This window comes from Microcebus murinus, chromosome 2, assembly GCF_040939455.1.
Source record: "Microcebus murinus isolate Inina chromosome 2, M.murinus_Inina_mat1.0, whole genome shotgun sequence".
NCBI lineage: Eukaryota > Metazoa > Chordata > Mammalia > Primates > Cheirogaleidae > Microcebus > Microcebus murinus.
Window position 1 is genome coordinate 108,351,920 of NC_134105.1, and position 23,089 is coordinate 108,375,008.

The following is a 23,089-nucleotide window of genomic DNA, read 5'->3' on the forward strand; positions in this document are numbered from 1 at the left end:
ATGCGTGAGCCCTTAGCATAGTGTGGGGGGGCTCTTTTTAGGAGGTGGGGCAGGAGGAACTGGGCCCACTGGACAGAGCAGGAACCTGGGTGGAAATACGCTCAGGCAGTAGCTAGGCTCATCTGAGCCAACTGTGGCTTCCGTTTGGGGACGGTCTTTCTTTCTGCCCTGACCGCACAAGGAGCTCAAGCTACCTCTAACCAGCTTCTTCATCTCATCAGGAGCGTCGCTTGATTTTCTCTGAGACAAGCCCACCTGTCCAGCAAAATAGAGTCCCTCAGGGTGACGGTTGATTTCCTGAGGGTGCCCCTTGGCCTGAAGAAGCCAGTGCTGAAGGAGGTGGCTGTGGGGCCCCCCAAGAGGCCCCAGCCTGCGGCCCTGGAGCGCTACAAGGCGCGGCGTTCAGACGCCATGGACACCGAGTCCCAGTACTCGGGCTATTCCTACAAGTCGGGCCACTCCCGCAGCTCCCGCAAACACAGGTGGGCATGCGTGTGGGGGTGACGCCCGTGGGGAAGTGGGCACGTGCGGCCGTGGGGCGGTGGGGGTGGCTGCTGAGAAGCCCCTGGTCCTTCCCTCGACTTTGTGTCTGTTCCTCTGGCTTCCTGCTGCAGGGACCGCCGGGACCGACACCGCTCCAAGAGCCGAGATGGGAGCCGTGGGGACAAGTCGGTGACAATCCAGGCTCCAGGAGAGCCCCTGCTGGACAATGAGTCCACGCGGGGGGATGAGCGGGTGAGCATCCGGGGGATGAGGTGGTCCGGACCTGGCATTTTCAGAATGCTCCTTGGAGGAGCTGGAGGCTCCATCGGAGACCGGAAGGGCCTGGAAACCTGTTCTCTCCATGAAGAGGCCAGATCAGGGAGGGTATCTTGTGGTATACTTCCCTCAGCTTAGTGTCCCAGGATAGGACCTTGTTTTAGTCGAATTCAGGGAATTTCTGTGGAGACCCCTTTGGAAGCAGCAACCTCTTCCTTCCTTATCCCCAGAGAGGGAGCTGGGTGTGTAATGGGAATCGCCCAGCTCCTCTGGAGCGGATCCCAGCCAGTCAGGCTGGTGGGGCGTCTGGAGTAGGTGGGCAGGGGGGTGGTGGGTGGGGCCTGCGGGGGTGTGAGGGCGAGTCTTGAGTTTTCCCTGAGCCTTAAGGTGTGGGCACTCCTGTGCCCCCTGGTGGCAGCCTGTGGACTAGCACCACCTAGGTCTAGGAAAGGAGGTGTGGGAAGAGAGGAAGGGGGACTGAGAAGTGAGGCTGAGGGTTGAAGGGGGATGTGGGCGTTGCAGTCAAATAGCATGATCTGCATGTAATCACAAGGAAACAGTCTTCATTATTTTAGCATTTACTCTTAAATGCTCCTCTTGGGATCATTTAAGAGTACATGCTCCTCTTACTCATTCTTCTTGGGATCATCTTACAGGGCTGGAGACTCCCAGCTCCGTTTGCCTCAGAAGAAATCTCTGTGGCTGACATTGGAATTCCTGGGTTTGGGAGCAGGTCAATACCTGAGGGAAATGTTCTTTTTCCTTCTTTCTCAATCCCTTCTTCCTGGGACCTGGCTTCCTGAGTTCTTGAAGTGACCCTGAGACATGGTTGGCTCACCTGTTGTTGAGGGGGAGTTCCTGAGCCCTTGATCGTTGGAGAGGGTAGGCGGTATGTCTGGGGGTCAGTGCATCTGCCTTCCATCTTCAGATTGGGCTCTTCTGCCATCCTGCAGAGAGGAGATTCCTCAGCCTCCCTCATCACTGGCCCTGCCAGGTTGTCGTCTGCTCCCCCGACCCCAGTGTCTCAGTCCTGTAGCCTGAATCTCCTGGGTGTCAGGACATGACTCTATAACCCCTGGTTGTCCGAGGAGTGAAGGGTGCAGGTGCTGAAGGCCACTCATGGTCTTGGGACCCACCTGTGGGACGGCCCTCAGCCACTGCAGGGAAATAGCCTGAGCAGACCGCACTCAGAAGGCCACCTGGGCACCTCAGCCTGTCTACTCCCTTGGTTCCAGGAACAGGTGGCCCCTATGCTGTGGGCATTCAGATGTCCCAGCAGAGCTGGACTTGCAGACCAGACCAGAGACCTAGAGCGGCCTTGAATCTGCACTGTGTCCCTCACACCGTGCCCTGATCATTCTCTCCCCACCAACCTCCTTGATGGCCTCTTTTCTTCTCCATGCTGCTTTTGTCAGGTTACTCCCTGAATCAGAAACCTTCAGTGGCTCTCCACGCCTGGAGAACACGTGCTTACTGTCTAGCCATTGCGGTATGGCCTGCACAGCCCCCTTTTCCTGGCTGTGCCACACTCTGCTCTTACATGTGGATCCCCGATCTCATAGTTCTCCGGGTACCTCAGTTCACGCCATTCCTGCCCTGGGTGTGCCTCCTCTAGCTTCTGCTGAAATCATGGAATGATGCAGAAGCTGGAGGGAACTTAGGGCAGTACTTCTAGAACTGTAATGTTCTAGTGATCCACGGGGATCTTGTTAAAAGGCAGGTTCTGGCTCAGTAAATGTGGGGTGGGCCTGAGCTTCTGCCTTTCTAACAAGCTCCCAGGGGATGTCCACACTGCTGGTCCGAAGATCACAGTTTGTGTAGCCAGCCCTTAGAGATTATTGAGTTCAGTGATTCTCAGTCTTCGATGACCCTTAGAATCATCCAGGGAGCTTTTTAAAAGAAAAGGGTGACAAGCAGATCCCATTCTCCAATAATGGGCATTATTTTCCAACCTCCCTAGGTGATTCAGATGTGTGCGGCTGGGGCTGGCAACCACTAATTCAGTCCAACTTCTTCATGTCACTTGTCCCCAAGGGTCAGCTCAGGTTCCACCATTCCCGGGAAGCCTGCCTGCTTTGCCTGGCGAGTCTGCCCTCGGATCCCAGTCACTGCCTGAGCAGTCCTGGTGTCTCTTGCTCTCTCCTCTGGGGGTTACTGATGCACGTGCAGTTTTCCTCTCTCACTGACCTGCGTAGAGCTCCCCAAGTGCCTGGGTCTCCAACTTGGATATCTGCAGAGGCCAGACTTGGACACACAGTAAATACTTTGATGGTTGCATATTTGTTGATTACCCTCTCTTCTTTCTGCCTTCTTTTCCTTGCCTTCCCCTCTTTTCCTTCCCTTGTCATTTCTCATGTCCCCCGCTTCCCGCATCCGTGTCCCTTCATCGTGCGGCCCCCTCCTGCCGGCAGGATGACAACTGGGGGGAAACGACGACAGTAGTAACCGGCACCTCAGAGCACAGCATCTCCCACGATGACCTCACGCGCATCGCCAAGGACATGGAGGACAGCGTCCCGCTGGACTGCTCCCGCCACCTGGGCGTGGCGGCGGGGGCCACTCTGGCGCTGCTGTCTTTCCTCACGCCACTGGCCTTCCTGCTGCTGCCCCCCCTGCTGTGGCGGGAGGAGCTGGAGCCGTGCGGGACGGCCTGCGAGGGGCTCTTCATCTCCGTGGCCTTCAAGCTGCTCATCCTGCTGCTGGGCAGCTGGGCCCTGTTCTTCCGCCGGCCCAAGGCCTCGCTGCCGCGCGTCTTCGTGCTGCGCGCCCTGCTCATGGTGCTGGTCTTCCTGCTCGTCGTCTCCTACTGGCTCTTCTACGGCGTGCGCATCCTGGACGCGCGCGAGCGCAGCTACCAGGGCGTGGTGCAGTTCGCAGTGTCGCTGGTGGACGCCCTCCTCTTCGTGCACTACCTGGCCGTCGTCCTGCTGGAGCTGCGCCAGCTCCAGCCTCAGTTCACGCTCAAGGTCGTGCGCTCCACCGACGGGGCCAGCCGCTTCTACAACGTGGGCCATCTCAGGTGCGGGCGCGTGGGGTAGGCGGGAGGCGGCGTGGGCAGGGGGAGGTGGAGAATCCACTAGGATGGGAGGGCGTGATGGTGGGGCTGAAGGTGATGGCTGGGAGGGCTGTGTGTGGGAAGGAGTTCTTTGTGCACAGTAGGTTTTGAACGGTGTTTGCTGCTTAATGGGAGGGTCGTGTGCAGGGTTGTGGCACAAGACAGGTGGGAGTTAAGAGTTGAGAATGAACAGGCAGTTAGAGATGGGGACTCTCAGAGGGGGGTGAAGCAAAGGGGAGAAGAACGAGGGTCACAAGCAGAGGCTTTTTGGAATTCCTTTTCTAGTCCATTCTTGGAGGCACAGCTTCTTGTGAGCGCTCAGTGAAATGAGCAGGCCAGAGGAGGGGCCTGGAGGAAGAGATAGGGAGGAGAGTTCTTCCTTCCCCTAAACTTGTGGGCAGGGTCCCCACTCCTGCCCCAGGCTATACAGAGTATCAGTGGCAGGTCCTGGGTCCTATAGAGAATCTTGGGGGAATGCTGGAGGGGATGAGGTGACCCTTGGCTGGGGACCCAGGCCCAGTGCCCTTTCTCCCCTGGGCTTCGGCACGGCAGGGAAAGACTAGCAGGCCCAGCCCTGGGGGAGGCTTGGGAGCCTGGTGAGTAGACCTCAGGCCTGAGCCAGGCTTCTTGGAAGCAGCTTGTCCCTGTCCTGTGTCCTCTCCTGCCCTGCCAAGCTCCCTGATGTGTCCCTTCCCCTATGCCCCTTGTCTGTCCCTTTTCCCTCCCTCCCTGCCGTCTCCCCCACAGCATCCAGCGCGTGGCAGTGTGGATCCTGGAGAAGTATTACCATGACTTCCCTGTCTACAACCCTGCCCTCCTCAACCTGCCCAAGTCCGTCTTGGCCAAGAAAGTGTCTGGCTTCAAGGTGTATTCCCTCGGAGAGGGTGAGCAGCCCTGCTCCTCGGCCCCTCCCGGCCTCTTCCCCTGCAGGACTCCAAGTTACCTCCTCATCTCTCTCACCCTTCTTCCCTTGCTTTTTCCTTTCCCCGGCCCATGTCCCAGCCCCTTCTGTTCTGTCATTCCCCTTGACTCCAGGTGGCTGGTCTTAGCTGCTGATTCTACTGGCTGTCCCTTTATGCTACGGCGTGTCCCCTGATCTGGCTCCTCTGTGTCTGCTCATCACCCCTGGTTTAAGCCTTTTGGCTCCCTGAGCTGCAGAACCTCTTGACCCAGGGAGGAACGTGTGCAGGACTCCTGCCCCTTCACTGCTTTCCTTGTTGACTTCCTATGGCCTGTCCCAGAGGTGGCCAGGAGGGTTGGGAAGGGGAGGTATTGCTGGATGGTGGGGACAGCTTCCTCTGGACATGTCAGGCTGCTGTCTCCAGAGTTCATGGAGTGGGAAGAGAGGCCACACTCTGATGTGACCATCCCCTCTCTCCTGCTCCTGTGCAGAAAACAGCACCAATAACTCCACGGGCCAGTCTCGGGCTGTGATTGCAGCAGCAGCCCGGAGGCGGGACAATAGCCACAACGAGTACTACTATGAGGAGGCTGAGCACGAGCGGAGGGTGCGGAAGAGGAGGGCCAGGTGGGTCCCTGGGGGAGAAGAGGTGGCAGGAGGTGCCTGTGGGGTGAGCTGGGGACAGGAAGACCAAGGGACTTCTGTAACTGCTGGAAATACAGAGCAATGATAATACGGGTGGGATTTTCCATGAACTCGGCTGCTGTGAAACAGCCCACATTCGTTATCTCCCAGTTCCATGGGTCAGGAGCAGGCTAGCTGGATGCTGTGCTCAGGCCTCACAGGCTGAAATCAAGACGTGTCTCATCTGAGCCTGGCTTCTCTTCCAGGCTCACTCTTGTTGGCGGAATTCAGTTCCCGGTCATGTGGCCGCGTAGGCAGTTTACAAGATGGAAGTTCACTTTTTCCAGCAGGAGCAGGTCTCTCCGACTACTTCTGTCTACAACCAGCCGGAGCAAACTCTGCTTTTAAAGGGCTCGTATGATTAGATCAGGCCCAACAGGATAATCTCCTTTTAAGGCTGCTGACTTGGCACTTTCATTACATCTGCAAAACATACTGAGATCGTTGAATAACGAAGGGATGGGAATCTGGCGGAAGTCAAGGGGCATCTTTGAATTCTGCCTATTACAGTGGGGTAAGAACCCTATAAAGGGGCTTGAACCTTACCTGCAACAGCAGGGACTGAGGCTGGACTAGACTTCCTACCAGTAGATTTTGAAGGCTTGCTCAGCACGTGGGTGTTCTTTTTTTTTTTTTTTGTCTGCAGAAAATGAGGTTCTAGTGCCCATGTTTTGGTAAATTCTTAAATGCTGTCCTCCCTCCTTTTCCCTGTTCACATTATTATGTGAACTTAAGTCATGCCTGAAGAATCCTTCTTGGTGCCTACGGCTACCAGGACCCGCCTTGGTGTAGGGATTTCTACAGGGGAGGAGCAGGGCGCCTTGGGGCTTGACCCTGCACCTCCCCTCCGCGCCACCTCCCCCAGGATCTTCTGGCTGCAGGGGAGGGAGGCAGCCCAAACTAGTGATGTCCTTACCCCTCTATCTTCTGCCCTGCTAGGGTCTTTGGGTCTCCTGTGCTGCCACCACCCTTCTTGGCACTTAGGGGGCTTGATCTTTCCCCCATTACCCTGCTCATAACTGGGAGAAAATTTTTTCCTTTGGTTTACCTGGGACAAAAGGATCTTTTCAAAAGGAACTTTACTGAGAAACTTAGGAGAAGCAGAAGAATAAACAGAAACTGTAGCAGTGCACAGGTCCACACATACCCAGAGTCCCATCCTGACCCCGGGTTCCCGGGTTTCTGGATACTGAGCCACAGGCCTCGCCTCCTTTCTTTGACCTGTCACCTCAGGCTGGTCCTGCTCTTAGGCCAGAGGCTTTTATTTTGGTTTTGGAACTTCCAGTGCAGAGAATTGCGTGAATCACCCTTTGCAGCTCTTAACACACAGCCATCATGTGGGTCTTCACGGTGCCTAATTCTCTGTTTCCCTTTCCCCCAATCCTACCTTTATTCTCCACCTCTACATTTTAGCATCCACTTCAATTTTTTGATTTCCTTGAAACCCGTGTGTGTGCTTGTACAAATGGAGTGTTGGCTTGTTTGTCTCTATGCTTTTGATGCAAACTGACTTCTTTTTCCTGCTTCCTCCTTAATACTCTTTGAGAATCATCTACGTTGTATGTACATCCAGTTTGTTGCATCTTCTCACTGCGTAGACTACTCCCAACATCCTATTCAATATTTGGATCATAGTCATCTTCTTACTTTTTCCATCTTGATGTATAGTTAGTATCTTATTAATGTTTTAACTTGGCGTCTCTCTAATTGCTAGCCAGGAACTACTTTGTATATTTTTTAGCCTTTCAAGCCTCTTGTGAATTTTCTGTTCACTTCCTTTGCCTGTTTTTCTATAGGATTCTTGCTTTTTTCTTTTTGATAGAAATTGTAGGGAATCTTTGTACGTTTTAGATGTTAATCTCTTGCTGGTTTTAGATGCTGCATATATTTCCCTTTACCCCCTTCAGATGTCAATTAATATTGTCAGCACTGTCATGGTTGAAGAGAAATCTGTTATTTTGATGTAATCATACCTGTTAACTTTTGACCTGATGAAGTGTGATTTGGGTGTCCTGTTTAGGAAGGCTTTTCCTGGTGAGGCTCAGTGACTCATCCCTATAATCCCAGTACTTTGGGAGGCCGAGGCTGGAGGATTGCTTGAGGCTGGAGTTTGAGACCAGGCCTGGACAACATAGTGAGGCCCCATTTCTACAGAAAGTTTAAAAATAAGCTGGGTGTGGTGGCATGTGCCTATAGTCCTAGCTACTCAGGAAACTAAGGCTGGAGGATCCCTTTTTAAAAAAAAATTTATTTTTTATATAATTAGAGAGTTTATTTGGGCTAAGTTTGAAGACTGCAACCCCTGGAGGATCCCTTGAGCCCAGGAGTTTGAGGCTACAGTGAACTATGACTCAACGCGGTACTCTAGCTAGGTTAACAGAGTGAGACCTTGTCTCAAAAAAAAAAAAAAAAAAGACTTTTTCTAGGTTTTTTTTTTTTTTTTTTCTTTTTTTTTATTTTTGGAGTTGCCAAGACAGATGAATTTTTCTAGGGTTTGATAGAATGCTTGGTCTTTCCTATAGCACGGTTCCTACTTTTCTCTCTTGGTTTTCTCTCTCTGAATTTGTCCTCTTTGTGTCCTTGGGCTTAGCTCACTGAGCTCTATGTCTGTTTCCCATTCCCAGTGGGGGAAAGGCGCTATTGCTCCCGGGGACAGCATGAAGGCCTGACCCCACTCAGGCTGCTGGACGGTTGGGGCCAGGGGGCAGGGAAGAGAGAATGGGCATCTGGTCCAGACCTTACCTGTCCTTCAGACTTGTGGTGGCAGTGGAGGAGGCCTTCACGCACATTAAGCGGCTGCAGGAAGAGGAGCAGAAGAATCCCAGAGAGGTGATGGACCCCCGGGAGGCAGCTCAGGCCATATTCGCATCCATGGCCCGTGCCATGCAGAAGTACCTTCGGACCACCAAGCAGCAGCCTTACCACACCATGGAGAGCATCTTGCAGCACCTGGAGTTCTGCATCACACACGACATGACGCCCAAGGTAGGCCTGCTCTGCCCATCGTCCTTCCTCTTTTCCCAGCTTCTCTTCTTTTCCACCTTCATTTCCCCTTAGTCTCTCACTTCTTTCCTCACTTCCCACCCCTCTCTTTCTCTCATCTACTCCTCTTCCTTACAATCTCTTCTCTTATCCCCACCCCATCCGCCCTGTCTGCATCGGGTGAAGGTGGATGAGGGGAATGGGGGTTTTGAGATCATTTTGGGGATGGCTGAGACCTATTTCTCATCTCTATAAGGGCTCTGGGATTTCCAGATCCAAGTTCCACCTTTACCCCCTACCCTCTTCCCCTCCTCTGGATCGTCTTTGCTCTGTGCTCATTTTGAGCCATTGCCCGTCCCTCAGTTCTATTGCCAACTTCCTAGAATTGCTTTCCCTGAGCCCCCTTGGTGGACAGGTAACTAAAGATGTTGCACTTTAACCTTGACATCTCTGGCTCCCTCCCGGTTGGCATGAATCATAGGAGCTGTGTGGGAAGGAAGAAAGAATGAGGGAGGGCTTGCCTAGGTGCCTGGCTGGGTGTAGGGAGAAGGGCAGAAGATGGTGTCAGGGGCACCAGGCTCCAGTCCGGACTCTGAGGAGCTGCATCACTTGTGGGCTTCAGCTTCCTCTTTTATCTTTGTTTATTTTTGAGACAGAGTCTCACTGCATCACCTTGGGTAGAGTGCAGTGGCATCATCATAGCTCACTGCAACCTCCAACTCCTGGGCTCACATGATCCTTCTGCCTCAGCCTTCTGAGTAGGTGGACGGACACCTGCCACCATGCCTGGCTCATTTTTTCTATTTTTGGTAGAGACGGGGGTCTCGCTCTTGCTCAGGTGGGTTTTGAACACCTGACCTCAAGTGATCCTCCACCTCAGCCTCCCAGAGTGCTAGGATTACAGGCATGAGCCACCACGCCTGGCCTCCAGCTTTCTATTTTATAAAACAGGTGTCTGCAGCAGCTGATCTCAGGCCCTTTCCTGCTCTACCATTCTGAGATTCTGGTTGATATGCATAGAGTGAGCTCAGGGACATCTTAGTTGTCTGTAGAAGCTGCGCCCCAGGGGACAAAGGATAGTGGGTGAGTGAGAGAGACTCCTACACAGCTCCTTCACTCCTACACAGCTCCTTCCCTCCTTCCCAGGCCTTCCTGGAGCGCTACCTGGCGGCTGGACCCACCATCCAGTACCACAAGGAACGCTGGCTGGCCAAACAGTGGACACTGGTGAGCGAGGAACCGGTGACCAACGGGCTCAAGGATGGCATCGTTTTCCTCTTAAAACGCCAGGACTTCAGCCTGGTGGTCAGCACCAAGAAGGTCCCATTCTTCAAACTCTCCGAGGAATTTGTGGATCCCAAGTCGCACAAGTTTGTCATGAGGCTGCAGTCTGAGACCTCAGTGTGACTGTGCAACAGCAGGGGGAATGGGAGACCCTGGGGGGCTCCTGAGGGGGTGGGAGGGGCACGGTTCTCAGGCCCAGCCACGCCCCTACCACCCTTCTTCCTCTTGCTCTTGTTTTTTTTTTTACTTGAATTTAACTTACCCCTCCCCCAACCCCCACCCCACCCGTCTCCTCCCCTCTTCCTCATTTTACCCCGTGTGAATCTGGAGAGACCATCCTGCTGTCAGCAGTACCTGGGACCACCCCCCACCCTGCCAACTTTTGTGTAACCCCGGGCCCTGCAGGTGTCGGTGCCCTTCTCCCTTTCCTTTCCCTCCCCTTTCCTGGATGGCAGTCTCTTCCGAAAGGGCACAGGGCCCTGCTGCTTATACCTCTCCTCTTGAGCCCCCACTCCCAAACCCAAGTTCTTGTAGCGGGTCTCTTCAGTAGCCCCGACAGGGTTTCTCTGGTGGCATGGATGTGACACCAGAGAACACAGTGCCAAACCCCTCCAGGGCAGCAGCTGCCCCCTCCTGCCTCTCCTCCCACGTAACAAACCCTGAGTCCCGGGGCAAGGATACTCCTGCCACACAGCTGAGTTAGGAATCTCCCTGCCGGGGTTGTTTGCTTCCGGCTGGTGGAGCCTATCTCCTCCAGCCACACATATTTAGAGCAAAGGAAGATCTCATCCTTTTCCCAGAAGTCTCCAGCTTCCCTTTAGGAGTTGCATGGTCACCTGACCACAGGGAAACAGGTGGAAAGACTCCATGACCACCTTTCCTGGGCCTTAGGGAAGGTACCTTTCTTCCAATGTGTCTTTCCGAGGCAGCCCCTGAGTGAAAGGGCAGAATAGATCCCTGAGGTTTTGGAGAGACCCATCACTGACCCCTGCCCTCTGACCTCCCCTCACCTTTGTTCCTGCCCTCCCTAGTGAAGGATGGCGTGCAGACTCCTATACAGACTTAGCGGCTTGTAGACCCCCACCCAGCCCCCATAATCTTAGACCAGTGTTTTTTTTTTCCTTCACCAGCCACCCCCTGTCCTGCTGTCTTCTCTTGACTCCAGAGACTGTTGCCTCATCTCTTGGGGACGAGCCAGCAGCTCCTCCTCATCCCCTGCCTTAAGTCCAGTTCTTTGCCTCAGGGGTCTATTTTCTTGGCCTTCCAGGGTCCCTACCCCTTCTCTCCCTGCCTGATTCTCCGGGCTCTGGGCTCCCTCTGTATTGGGGTGAGGGACCAGGATTACTGCCTTTTGTGGGTACTTAGGCTCTCACCCTATTTTAGCTTCCATAATCTTTGCACCAAATCCAAAATCTCAATAATTTTGATCTCATTTTGAGCAAAATTTGCTGGCCCTCTAACACATTTCAGTGTGAATCTGAGCCTTTAAATTAGACACTTTTAAATTGTGTGCTTTTTGCCAAGGAGGATAGAAATAGGAAGTACCCATAATGCTCCAGCCAGGATCCTCCTGGAGGACCTTTCCGCTGGCTGGGATGGAGCATGCCCCTGGGCCAGGCCTCTAAATAACTCAGTGTCCTCTATAGGCCCTTGTTTCCCCTGGAAAACTCATCAGTACTTGCCTTGCGGAGGGATCCCATGATCTCTCCCCTGGGAGGCGTCCTCTCTGTGGTCTAGTGGCAGCCCCGAGGGTGATGGAGCCTAGTGATGGGCATCTCCTGCTGTCCTTTCAGAAAAGGCACACCTGTTCCCCTCCCCCACCACTTGCTAGAGAGGGGCTCATCAGCCAGTGCTTACCTTGTCCCCCTGGGGGGCGAGCTGGGGGCGTTGGGATGTGCTTGTGTGAAATACGTCCTGTCTTGGGGGTCTGGGAAGGTATCTTTTCTTCTCTTCAAAAACCTGGTTTCAGAGGAGTCCCTTCTGGGTCACATAAATACCTCACTATCCTGGAAAACAGGGCCTGGATGGTGACCGGAACATCGCCTTAGCGGGCAGGATGGAGTGTGGCGGGGCTTGGGGAGCAGGTTGGGGATGGGGAGAGGGAAAGTATTGGGGATCTCAGTTGCTGCCCTAGATTAGGGGCGTGGGGGGGGCGGGAATGTTTATTTTAAGAACCTGCCATGTTTTTAATCACTGTGATTTTTTTCATTCCCTTTTCCTAAAAGCAAAAAGAATTCTTTTCCCCTCCGACTCTCTCACTAAGCATTAAGGGCTGTGACTGAGAATGGTAGCATTTTGGTCTTCTGCGTCAGAACTGTGGTATCTTTGTCTTTGATTTTTATTATTATTATTTTTTGAAACGTCAGGATGGACTGTCAAGCTGTGTGTTTTGTCTTTGCTTCCCCTCCGCGGGAAGTTGTCTCCATGCTGTGAACTGCTGTGGGCCTACGGCTGCCTCAGTTGCTCTGAGCAGTGTCCCCAGTCTACCTGCCCCAGCGCGGGACCAGGGACGGATGGGGGGGCTCTCTCTCCCGCCTGGCGCCCCTCCCCCGCCACAGGGGGCGGTGGCTGGGCCTCTCCAGCGCTCTTACCTGTCACTCATGGCCTCCTAGCTCATGCCTGCCGTGCCTACTGGGCTTCCCTTCTCATCACCTCACAACGCTTGCCCTCCTTCCCTCCACACCAACACACTGTGTGCCTCGGTCCTTCACCTACCTCGCCGCTCTGCCGCTGTCCCCCTCCCCATTGGTCCCTTTCTCCCAGACGAGTCTTTGTGCGCCCTCTGTTTACGCTTGTTTATTTCCGAGTCTCTCATTTTTCTTCCCATCCCCCTCCATTTCAGCCCTTAATCTTTCACTTCCCCATCCCGCCCAGTATTCCCCTTGCAAACCCTGACGCAACACAGTGACCAGACATCGGGATGCCTGCAACCTCTCTCTGCAACACCTGTTTCCCAGGGTTTGTGCTTGTCCCCGCCTCCCTCCGCTGGGCCCAGAGGAGCCCCGTGGGCCCCTCCGTGGTGTCTGTCAGTCTGTCTGTCTTCTTTTTCCTCTGCCCTTCCCATGGGGCAGTATCTGCTGATGGATTCTGTCCTACTGTGTGATTGTTGTGATTTGTTCCTCTGTGCGCAAAAGGGAAGGGGTCTTTTGGAGTCCCTTCCAAGTGAGATTGTAAATGTAGAATCTTCCACTGTTGGATCTAGATATTTTTTTTTCTTTCTTTCTTTCTTTTGGGTTACAGAGCTGAGACCTTGTGCATGCATGTAGAAAGTTGTAAAATGTAAATTTTTTTTTTAATATATAAAAAGTTTGTTTTTACAGTTTGCAGTGGATCTAAACATTATGGCAATTTTAGGGATTTTTTTTCTTAAACATAGGAACTAAAACTGTACAAATTTTTTTTTATATAAAATAAAGACATTTGACTTTTGTGGGGGCATTCGGCTGCTTTTTTTTTTTTTTTTTTAAACAGGAATGGGAGTAAAAGAGGGTCAGGGAACAGTGAATGTATACTCCTTGTTAGGGTGTGAAGGGCCAGGAGGGGGCAGTGTGAGCTTGCCAGTTGCTCTGCGGGTCCTTGGCATGTGTTGAAATTGCTTATTCAGAATCCTGGTTCTGAGGAGAGAGAAATGTAAAAATGGGGGGACTCAGCTGCTCCCCGCGGGGGGGTGGGGGATTGTCAGAATGAGAAGGGAAGAGAGATGACTGTCTGGGTACATCCTCTGGAGCAGGCTTGTGTCTGTGTGGCCTTCAGGGGAGGGGCAAGAGTATGTTTCTAAACATCTTTCTAAACCAGAAGGTGTCATAGAAATTTCAGGGAATAGTTGAGATTTCAGTCAATAGTGACAGCTCATAACATTTCATTGAGAAAAGCCCCCGAAGAGCATATCTTCAGTTCTAAGTATGTAGAGAGACCCTTGTCCAGTTGTCACTGCATTGCACTGGAATCGCCGTCAGGAGATTAGGCCCTTCTCTCAGCCTTACCCAGACTTGACCTTCTGTGTGACTGTGGGCAAGACACTTAGCATAGAAACAGCCTCTTAAGGTTAACAGCAAACAAACTTTCCTGTGTGGAGGTGACCTGTTTGCTAACTAGATTTACAACTCCTCTCCCCTGCCTCATGCTTTGCCAGGCTCTGGGATGCAGAAACAAGACAGATCAGTCCTTGTCCTGGAGGACGACCCAGTCTGTAAGAGGTGACAGAGCAGGGGACCTAGTGCAAGGCTGCACGGCATGTTCTCAGGCAGAGTGCAGACAAACCCTGGCTGGATTCTAAGAGCTTGGGGGGCTTTCCTTTGAGAAATTTAGGGAGTTTGTGTAAGGCTCAAGAGAAAATAACACAATCTCCTTGAGCTTAGGTTTTTTTCACCCAAGTATTCCTAGAATCTGTACCAGTTCTTCATGTATAGTTGGCGCTCTATAAAAAATTATTGTATAGCTAATGAATTAAAAAACTAACAGTACAATAGGGACATATGAAAGGGATCATTTACTTGCTTCTTCTCCCTTTAAAATAGCACTCAAAGGATGGGTGTGGTGGCTCACACCTGTAATGCTAGCACTCTAGGAGGCTGCGGTGGGTGGATCGCTCAAGGTCAGGAGTTCAAAACCAGCCTGAGCAAGGGCGAGACCCCGTTTCTCCTAAAAATAGAAGGAAATTAATTGGCCAACTAAAACTATATAGAAAAAATTAGCTGGGCGTGGTGGCGCATGCCTGTAGTTCCAGCTACTCGGGAGGCTGAGGCAGGAGGATTGCTTGAACCCAGGAGTTTGAGATTGCTCTGAGCTAGGCTGACGCCATGGCACTCTAGCCTGGGCAACAGAGTGAGATTCTGTCTCCAAAAAAAAAAAAAAAATAGCACTCAAGTCTTTCTCATGTGAAAACAAACAAAAACATTTCCCTTGAAGCTGCATCTGCATTCTCACAGCTCTGTTCTTTTTGTAACTAGGCTTGTGGAAGAACAGTTTCACTTGCTGTTTTCTATTCACCTCAGAGTCAACTTTTGACTTATTGTGACTAAATTTCTACCCTAGATGCCTCTGAAATTATTCTTTCTCTTAATGGCCAAGTACAATAAGCACCTTTTAGTTCAGTAAGTATTCAGTGTTTATGATGTTCCCAGCCTGGTACTAAAGTGCTTTGGCTGGTGTAGATATTGGATATGATCTTGCCGCACTGAGCTAACCTTTGTGGACCCTTGAGGAGCCTATCTGACCTTATGGACCTCCTCCCCTGCTGATAGCCCCAGGAATTAATAGATTTAAGATCAGATCTCGATATTTGATCAATGGCATCATATTTTCTCTAGGAGTTTGCTGAAAGCAAAAGTGATAATCCCAGCCATTTGTCATGTAGCAAAGTGTATTTCTAACTTAGCTGAAAGGATGTGTTTTCCACGGAAGTACTTCACATATCACTGAAGATTGGGACTCAGCTCGGTGGATGGTTAGGATTATGCCTGGGAATTCATGACATTATATCTGATTATATGACATATGTGATCACATATGTGCTGCCCATATGTGATTTTCTAGCCTTTGCCTTTGAAATGCAGCCAAGAGAGGGAACTGGGGGCTGGGGCTCTAGATGAAGAGACAGAAATATCTTTTTTTTCTTTTTTTTGAGACAGAGTCTCGCTTTGTTGCCCAGGCTAGAGTGAGTGCCGTGGCATCAGCCTAGCTCACAGCAACCTCAAACTCCTGAGTTCAAGCAATTCTGTTGCCTCAGCCTCCTGAGTAGCTGGTACTACAGGCATGCACCACCATGCCTGGCTAATTTTTTCTATATATATTAGTTGGCCAATTTCTTTCTATTTATAGTAGAGACGAGGTCTCGCTCTTGCTCAGGGTGGTTTCAAACTCCTGATTTTGAGTTATCTGCCCGCCTCAGCCTCCCAGAGTGCTAGGATTACAGGCGTGAGCCACCACACCTGGCCAAGATCTTTTTATTTTTTTTTTTTGAGACAGAGTCTTACTCTTTTGCCTGGGCCAGAGTGCTGTGGCGTCAGCCTAGCTCACAGAAAGCTCAAACTCCTGGGCTCAAATGATCCCCTTGCCTCAGTCTCCCGGGTAGCTGGGACTACAGGCACGTGCCACCGTGCCCAGCTGATTTTTTTCTATTTTTAGTTGTTTGGTTAATTTCTATTTATAGCAGAGATGGACTCTCGCTTTTGCTCAGGCTGGTCTCCAACTCCTGAGTTCAAGCAGTCCTCCCGCCTTGGCCTCCCAGAGTGCTAGGCTTACATGTGTGAGCCACTGGCTAGAAAGATCTTTAGACTCAGTTCTTAGTGATTTGTTATTGGTTTTGTTAGTTCTTTTGTTTGGGGCAATTTGATGACTTCTGCAGAACTGAAGGCCAACTGCTTAAAATACCCTCTGGCTTATTTGTTAATTTAAGCATGTAATGGGAATGCTTTTCCAATTGCTGGGAAGGCTGGGGTGGGGGAAAGTCAGCCTTTGGAAAACCATTACAACATTAGTGCACACATGGTCATGGAAGATATTAGAAAGTTAGCAAAGGACCATCCACATAGTAGATCTTGGAGAACAGTCATCCCTGTTCAGTTCCCCAGTTTATCTTTAGGCTGAGAATGGGGCCCCTTTTATAAAGGGCAGGGCAGACATGATATCCTGGGAGCTCATAACAGCAAACGCCACTTTTAATTATGTGTGCAATAGTGGGAGAAATTACTGGTGTAGGGCTGGGAAACCTGGACAAGGCATTGGCTTCTCCCATTTTATCTCAGCAAGTTTTGGGGAAACACTTTCTATGTGCTAGGCACTGGGGTACAAAGATAAATAATACATTGCCCCAATTCCCTAGGAGCAAAGGTCCTAGGGAAATTTTGGAAATTTTATTATTTTATCATCTATTATAGGCAACCCAAGGAAGTACACTGTTCCCTAGAGGTGGTAAGTACCATCGGCAAGAGGCAGAGCCAACACTGTGAGTGTACTGAGCCTGATCTATAAACTGTTTTGATGTCACTGCTCAGAAGGAGCCATCTGTACTCTCTGATATCCTGTAAGGAATCACTATGGTTGAAAAAAATTAGGAGTATGAGGTCTTTGGGTGTGCCTTGTCTCTTCTTGCTTTGGGGCACAATTAGCCCATGTTGCTGCTTCACCAAATATATAAAGTGTGGGGTTTTAGGATTTTTAGGGTAGTGAAACTACTGTGTATGATACTATGATAGTGGATATGTGTCATTATACCCATAGAATGTACAACACCAGTCATGAACGCAATGTAAATTATGGACTTTGATGCATCGATATAGGTTCATCAATTGTCACAAATGTGCCTCTCTGGTGGGGGATGTTGATCATGGCAAAGCTGTGCATGTGAAGGTAGAGGGGGTTTATGGGAAATCTCTGTACTTTCCACTCAATTTTCCTGTGCACTTAAAGCTGCCCTAAAAAATAAATTCTCTTAAAAAACAAAGAAGCAAAACAGCAAGCACAGTGTTACCTAGTTCTAGACACAGGTCTAGTAAAAAGAGTAATAGTATAGGTATTTGTAGGACGGACGCAGTGGCTCACGCCTGTAATCCTAGCACTCTGGGAGGCCAAGGTGGGCAGATCGCTCAAGGTCAGGAGTTCGAAACCAGTCTGAGCAAGAGTGAGACCCTGTCTCTACTATAAATAGAAAGAAATTAATAGGCCAACTAAAAAATATAAATAGAAAAAATTAGCCGGGCTCATGCCTGTAGTCCCAGCTACTAGGGAGGCTGAGGTAGAAGGATCGCTTGAGCCCAGGAGTTGGAGGTTGTTGTGAGCTAGGCTGACACCACAGCACTCACTCTAGCCTGGGCAACAGAGTGAGACTCTGTCTCAAAAAAAAAAAAAAATAGTATAGGTATTTGTGATTCAGGAAAAAAAGTGAAATTATATGCTATTTCTCCTGAATCCTTTAAACTGTGTTACTGTGGAGCTTGGAAATTTGATAAAGACAACTGAAGAGGAAGAGGAGGGTCTGGTAGTTCATCTGTGACAGCCGAAAAAATTTGCATGAGCAGAATTAAATGAGTCAGAGACTCATTAAGTGAAGGTTTTTTTCTCCTTTCGAGTTCCTGTTAATGTTAGTTCTCTTTGATATATGAATGTGTGATTTTAGGGTGGGGTGGACTGGGATAGTTTTTACTGTAATGAAGAACTCTTGTTGAGGGACTGCTTGTCTTCTGCCAGTTTATGTATATCCTAACACAGTACCTCTGGCCTCAAAGATGGAATCCAGTTAAAAATCAAGCAGGAAAGCAGGGCACCGTGGCTCACGCCTGTGATCCCAACACCCCAGGAGGCTGAGGCGGGGGTGTTGCTTGAGGCCAGGAGTTTGAGACCAGTCTGAGCAAGAGTGAGACCTGGTATCTACAAAACATAGAAAAATTAGCCAAGGGTGGTGGCATGTGCCTGTAGTTCCAGCTACTTGAGAAGCAGAAGCAGGAGGATCGTTTGAGCCCAGGAGTTTGAGATTGCAATGAGCTATAAGACACCACTGCACTGTAGCCTGAGTAACAGAGAGAGATTCTGTCTCAAAACGAACAAACAAAAAAACAAAAAACAAAAACCAAAACAACAGCAAAACAAAAACAGGGAAAGCTGACCTTATAGATTTCATTTTCTTTTTTTTTTTTGAGACAGTCTCACTCTGTTGCCCCAGGTAGAGTGCTGTGGGGTCAGCCTAGCTCACAGCAATCTCAAACTCCTGGGCTCAAACAATCCTCCTGCCTCAGCCTCCCAGGTAGCTGGGACTACAGGCATGCGCCACAGTGCCCAGCTAATTTTTTCTATTTTTAGTTGTTTGGCTAATTTCTTTCTATTTATAGTAGAGATGGGGTCTCACTCTTGATCAGGCTGGTCTTGAACTCCTGAGCTCGAGCAATCCTCCCGCCTTGGCCTCCCAGAGTTCTAGGATTACAGGCGTGAGCCACTGCGCCTGGCCTATAGATTTCATTTTCAAGGACTGGTATGAAATCTGGGAATTTGAAACCAGGAAACCTGTGTCCTGGGATTGAATTGTTCAAATGGTTTTTATTCCATCCTGAAGTAGATCCCCAAATGGAGCTTTAACTGTGCATAGAAAGTGTGCAAATCACTTGAAGATCTTGTAAGACTACAGATTCTGATGCCGTAGGTCTGGGGTAGATTCTGAGATTCTTCATTTCAAACACGTGCCCAGGTGTCTTTGGCAGCTCAGGCTGCCATAACAAAATGCCACAGACTGACCGGGTTGCTTAAAAACCAGAAATTTATTTCTCACAGTTCTAGAGGCTAGAAGTCTGAGATCAGGGTGCCAGCAGCTTGGTTGGGATCTGGTGAGGACTCTTTTCTTGGCTTGTAGACAGCTGCCTTCTCACTGTGTCCTCACATAGCAGAGAGAGACACACAGAGAGACAACTGTCTCATGTCTATACTTACAGAGCACTAATCCCATTAGGAGGGCTCTACCCTCAGGGCCTCATCTAAACCTAATTACCTCCCAAAGGCCCCATCTCCAGATAGCATCAAATTGGTGGCTAGGCCTCAATATGTTAATTTAGGGGGAACACAATTCAGTCTGTAGCACTAGGTGCTGCTGCTGCTGCTGCTGTTCTGCAGATCTTACTTTGAGTAGCATGATTCTAAAAGAAGCTTTTTATATCCCTGACGGTTTGAGGGGCCCAAACATGCCATATTTAACACTAAGATACTAGATGCAAGAGATCAAAATTGTTAAGAGATCTAAATTTCATGAATGTAATAAATAGCTTGGTAAAGTCATTGTTGCTTATGTTGTAAGATCGCACCATCTGTATCAAATTGTGATTTTATGAGACTCTTAAATGATATGCTGTGAGATGGCTTTATATGTGCAGTTTATACAGAAGCAGTTCAGTGGACCTCTTAACTGATTCAGTGAGACATTTACAATGACACAAAAAAGAGCCAACCTGGTGAGACCTTATCACTGAACGCTACAGCAATTAAAAGAGCAGTTGATGATATAAATTACTTTGGCCAGAAATTTCTTGCCAACATGACCAATAGAACAGAGGAAATTCAGGAGTTTTTCCAGGTTTAGAAAATTTCAGATAAGATCATGCAGTGTACTTCAATATTTACATTAATTGCTCTGGGTGTAGAATGAAAGTAATATCATATATCAATAATTATGTTACAAGTAGCATCAAATATCAATAATTTAGGAATATCTTCTTAAGTTTCTTTCTTTTTGTTTTAGAGATGGAGTCTTGCTCTGTTGCCCAGGTTGGTGTGCAGTGGCACGATCATGGCTCACTGCAGCTTCCAACTTCTGGGCTCAAGTGATCCTCCGGCCTCAGCCTCCCTAGTAGCTAGGACTACAGTTGTATGCCACCATGCCCAGCTAATTTTTTACATTTTTTTTGTAGAGACAGGGTCTTGTTCTGTTGCCCAGGCTGGTCTTGAACTCTTAGCCTCAAGCAATCCTCCTGCCTTGGCCTCCCAAAGTACTGGGATTACAGGCCTGATGTGTCACGCCTGGCCTCTTCTCAAGTTTCTTTGCCCAATTTGTCATCACTGTGCAAACTTCAAGATCAAGATCATCATGATCATGTAGTTGAATGTTGCTAGAAACTGTCCTATCTGTTTTCAGTGTTTTTCACTCATTCTATCATTCAACAAATATTTGTTGAGCACTTTCTATGTGTCAGGAGCTATGCTAGGTACTGGTGACATGGCAATGAATAGCACAGATGTGGTCTTTGTTTCAAATAGTGATCACATAATTTCAAATGTGATGAATGTAATGGAGGAGTATAGGGGACTACAGGATCTGACCAAATGAGGGATGTCAGGGAAGGTTTCCTTATAAAAAAATTCATTTCAGCTCCATGGAAAAACTTCTGCTTGAAAGGGTGGGACACAAAAACTTTTTGACCAGGAAGAGTCTCCTCTTTTTTCTTCAATGAGGAAAGAAAAATCCAGGTAATTGATGTCTAAGAAATGAGTGTCAAAATCATTAGACCTTGAAACATTGTCCAAAGATTTCCCGAAAATGCTGACAATGATGTGGAGAAAGGGAATCTTGGTACACTGTTGGTGGGAATGTAAATTAGTGCAACCGCTGTGTAAAACGGTATGGAGGTTCCCCAAAAAACTAAAACTAGAACTACCATATGATCCAGCAGTCTCACTGCTGGGTATGTATATATACAAAAGAAAGGAAATCAATGTATATTGAAGAGATAGCTACACTCCCATGTTTATTGCAGGACTATTCACAATATATGGACTCAAGATACGGACTCAACCTAAATGCCCATCAGTGGATGACTGAATAAAGAAAATGTGGTATATAGACACAATGGAATATTATTCAACCATAAAAAAGAATGAAATCCTGTCATTTGCAACAACTTGGATAGAACTGGAGGTCATTATATTAAGAGAAATAAGCCAGGTACAAAAAAGACAAATATCACATGTTCTCACTCATATGTGGGAGCTAAAAACAAAACAAAAACAAAACCCCAAACTGAACTCATGGAGATAGAGAGTAGAATGATGGTTACCAGAGGCTGGGAAAGGTAGTGGCAGGGGATGGGGATAGAGGGGGGGATGGTTAATGAATACAGAAATGTAGTTAGACAGAATGAATAAGACCAAGTAGTTGGTAACACAATAGGGTGACCATAGTTAACAACAATTTATCGTATATTTTAAACTAACTAAAAGAGTAGATTTGGAATATTCCTAATACAAAGAAATAAATGCTTGAGGTGATGGATACCCCAATTACCCTGATTTGATCATTACACACTGCGTGCCTGTGTCAAAACATCACATGTACCCCATAAATATGTGCATCTATTCAGGATCCATAATAATTAAAAATAAATAATTAAAAAAAAAGATTTCCTGAAGAACCAAGGTAGTGCTATTTTATTAAGACCCAGGGATGGCAACTGAAATAAAAGTTATAAATGAGTCTTTTTTTTTTTTGAGACAGAGTCTCACTTTTGTTGCCCAGGCTAGAGTGAGTGCCGTGGCGTCAGCCTAGCTCACAGCAACCTCCAACTCCTGGGCTCAAGCAATCCTCCTACCTCAGCCTCCCAAGTAGCTGGGACTACAGGCATGCACCACCATGCCCGGCTAATTTTTTGTATATATACTTTTTTTTTTTTTTTTATGAAATTGCTATCTCATTTTATCCTCATCAGCATTGAGTATTATCATTTATTTATTTATTTATTTATTTATTTTTATTTTGGCATATTATGGGGGTACAGATTTTAAGGTTTTGTATATATACTTTTAGTTGGTCAATTAATTTTTTTCTACTTTTAGTAGAGACGGGGTCTCGCTCAGGCTGGTTTCGAACTCCTGACCTCTAGCAATCTGCCCGCCTCGGCCTCCCAGAGTGCTAGGATTACAGGCGTGAGCCACAGCGCCCAGCCTATAAATGAATCTTTTGCTTTAAGAATAAAATAAAAAGAGAGAGGGAGAAGAACTGGAGCATCGGATGTGCTCTGTGTATATGCACATGTACTTGCTCGATGCTAAAGAGAAGAGGACCATTGTGGGAGTCCCTCCTGTTTACGGAGCCTTCACCTGGAACTTGCTACCCCTCAGCTGCCGTGGCTCTTCCTGAGGGCAGGGTCTTGGCCTTGCCAAAGCCCATCAACAGTTGCTGAGACAGTGTGTACTGTTTGAGGAGCATTCTGAGTTAAACATCTCAGTTGAGAATTTAACTTTCCCTTGAATTTTCAACAAGCCACATGGAAATCTTACTTTCTAGGATTCCTGGTATGGCACATATCGTGGCTAAAGAAATGCCCGGGAAGGTCTTCTGGGTGCTCCAGGTAGTACCCCACAGAGTGTTGGCATCTTAGGAGGTCATTACTGGTCCAGACATTCTGTTTTCATCAAGTAATTAATAATATTAACAACATGCTGGGGATGGAATAAAGCCAGCGACACATTGTAAATAAGAATTGTAATTTATCAATTTACAACAACTGGTGGATCTAGTTTGGGAACTGGAGTTGGTCACCTGTACAGGCATATTCCTGATAGGACAGACCAAATTGACAAATTAGCATCTTGTTTGTTAAGTACAGAACCAGGCAGGAAGAATTGGAAATTCTTGAAAGGACATGACTAAATGGTGCAGTATTTCAGTGTTCTTTTCCCTTTTTCTACATACTGCCCTGGGTGTTCTCATCTAGTCCCATGGCTTTAAATACTACCACCTGTATACCAGGTATCACAGGATTGTGATAATGAGCACGGGCTCTGGAGTCAACTTGCCCGGGTTTTTCTTCTACTTTTTGCCCCTAGTAGCTGTGTGACCTTGGAGAGATTTTCTGTTTCTTCATCTTTAAAATGAAGATAATAATACAGTGCCAGCTCCATAGGGATGTTGGGAGTGTAACCGAGAAAATATTCGTAAACTGCTTAGATAT

General features: G+C 48.6%; 1 protein-coding gene across 1 annotated transcript; it reads left to right on the forward strand.

The window, feature by feature from the left end:
- The first annotated feature begins 225 nt into the window (after positions 1 to 225).
- On the forward strand, positions 226 to 9,789 carry VANGL2 (VANGL planar cell polarity protein 2). The gene is made up of 7 exons (XM_075993119.1): positions 226 to 482; positions 615 to 735; positions 3,171 to 3,778; positions 4,562 to 4,698; positions 5,207 to 5,342; positions 8,153 to 8,384; positions 9,528 to 9,789. Exons 1-7 carry the CDS (start codon positions 412 to 414, stop codon positions 9,786 to 9,788), a joined length of 1,566 nt encoding a protein of 521 aa, XP_075849234.1. The 5' UTR covers positions 226 to 411; the 3' UTR covers position 9,789.
- Positions 9,790 to 23,089: the final 13,300 nt, after the last annotated feature.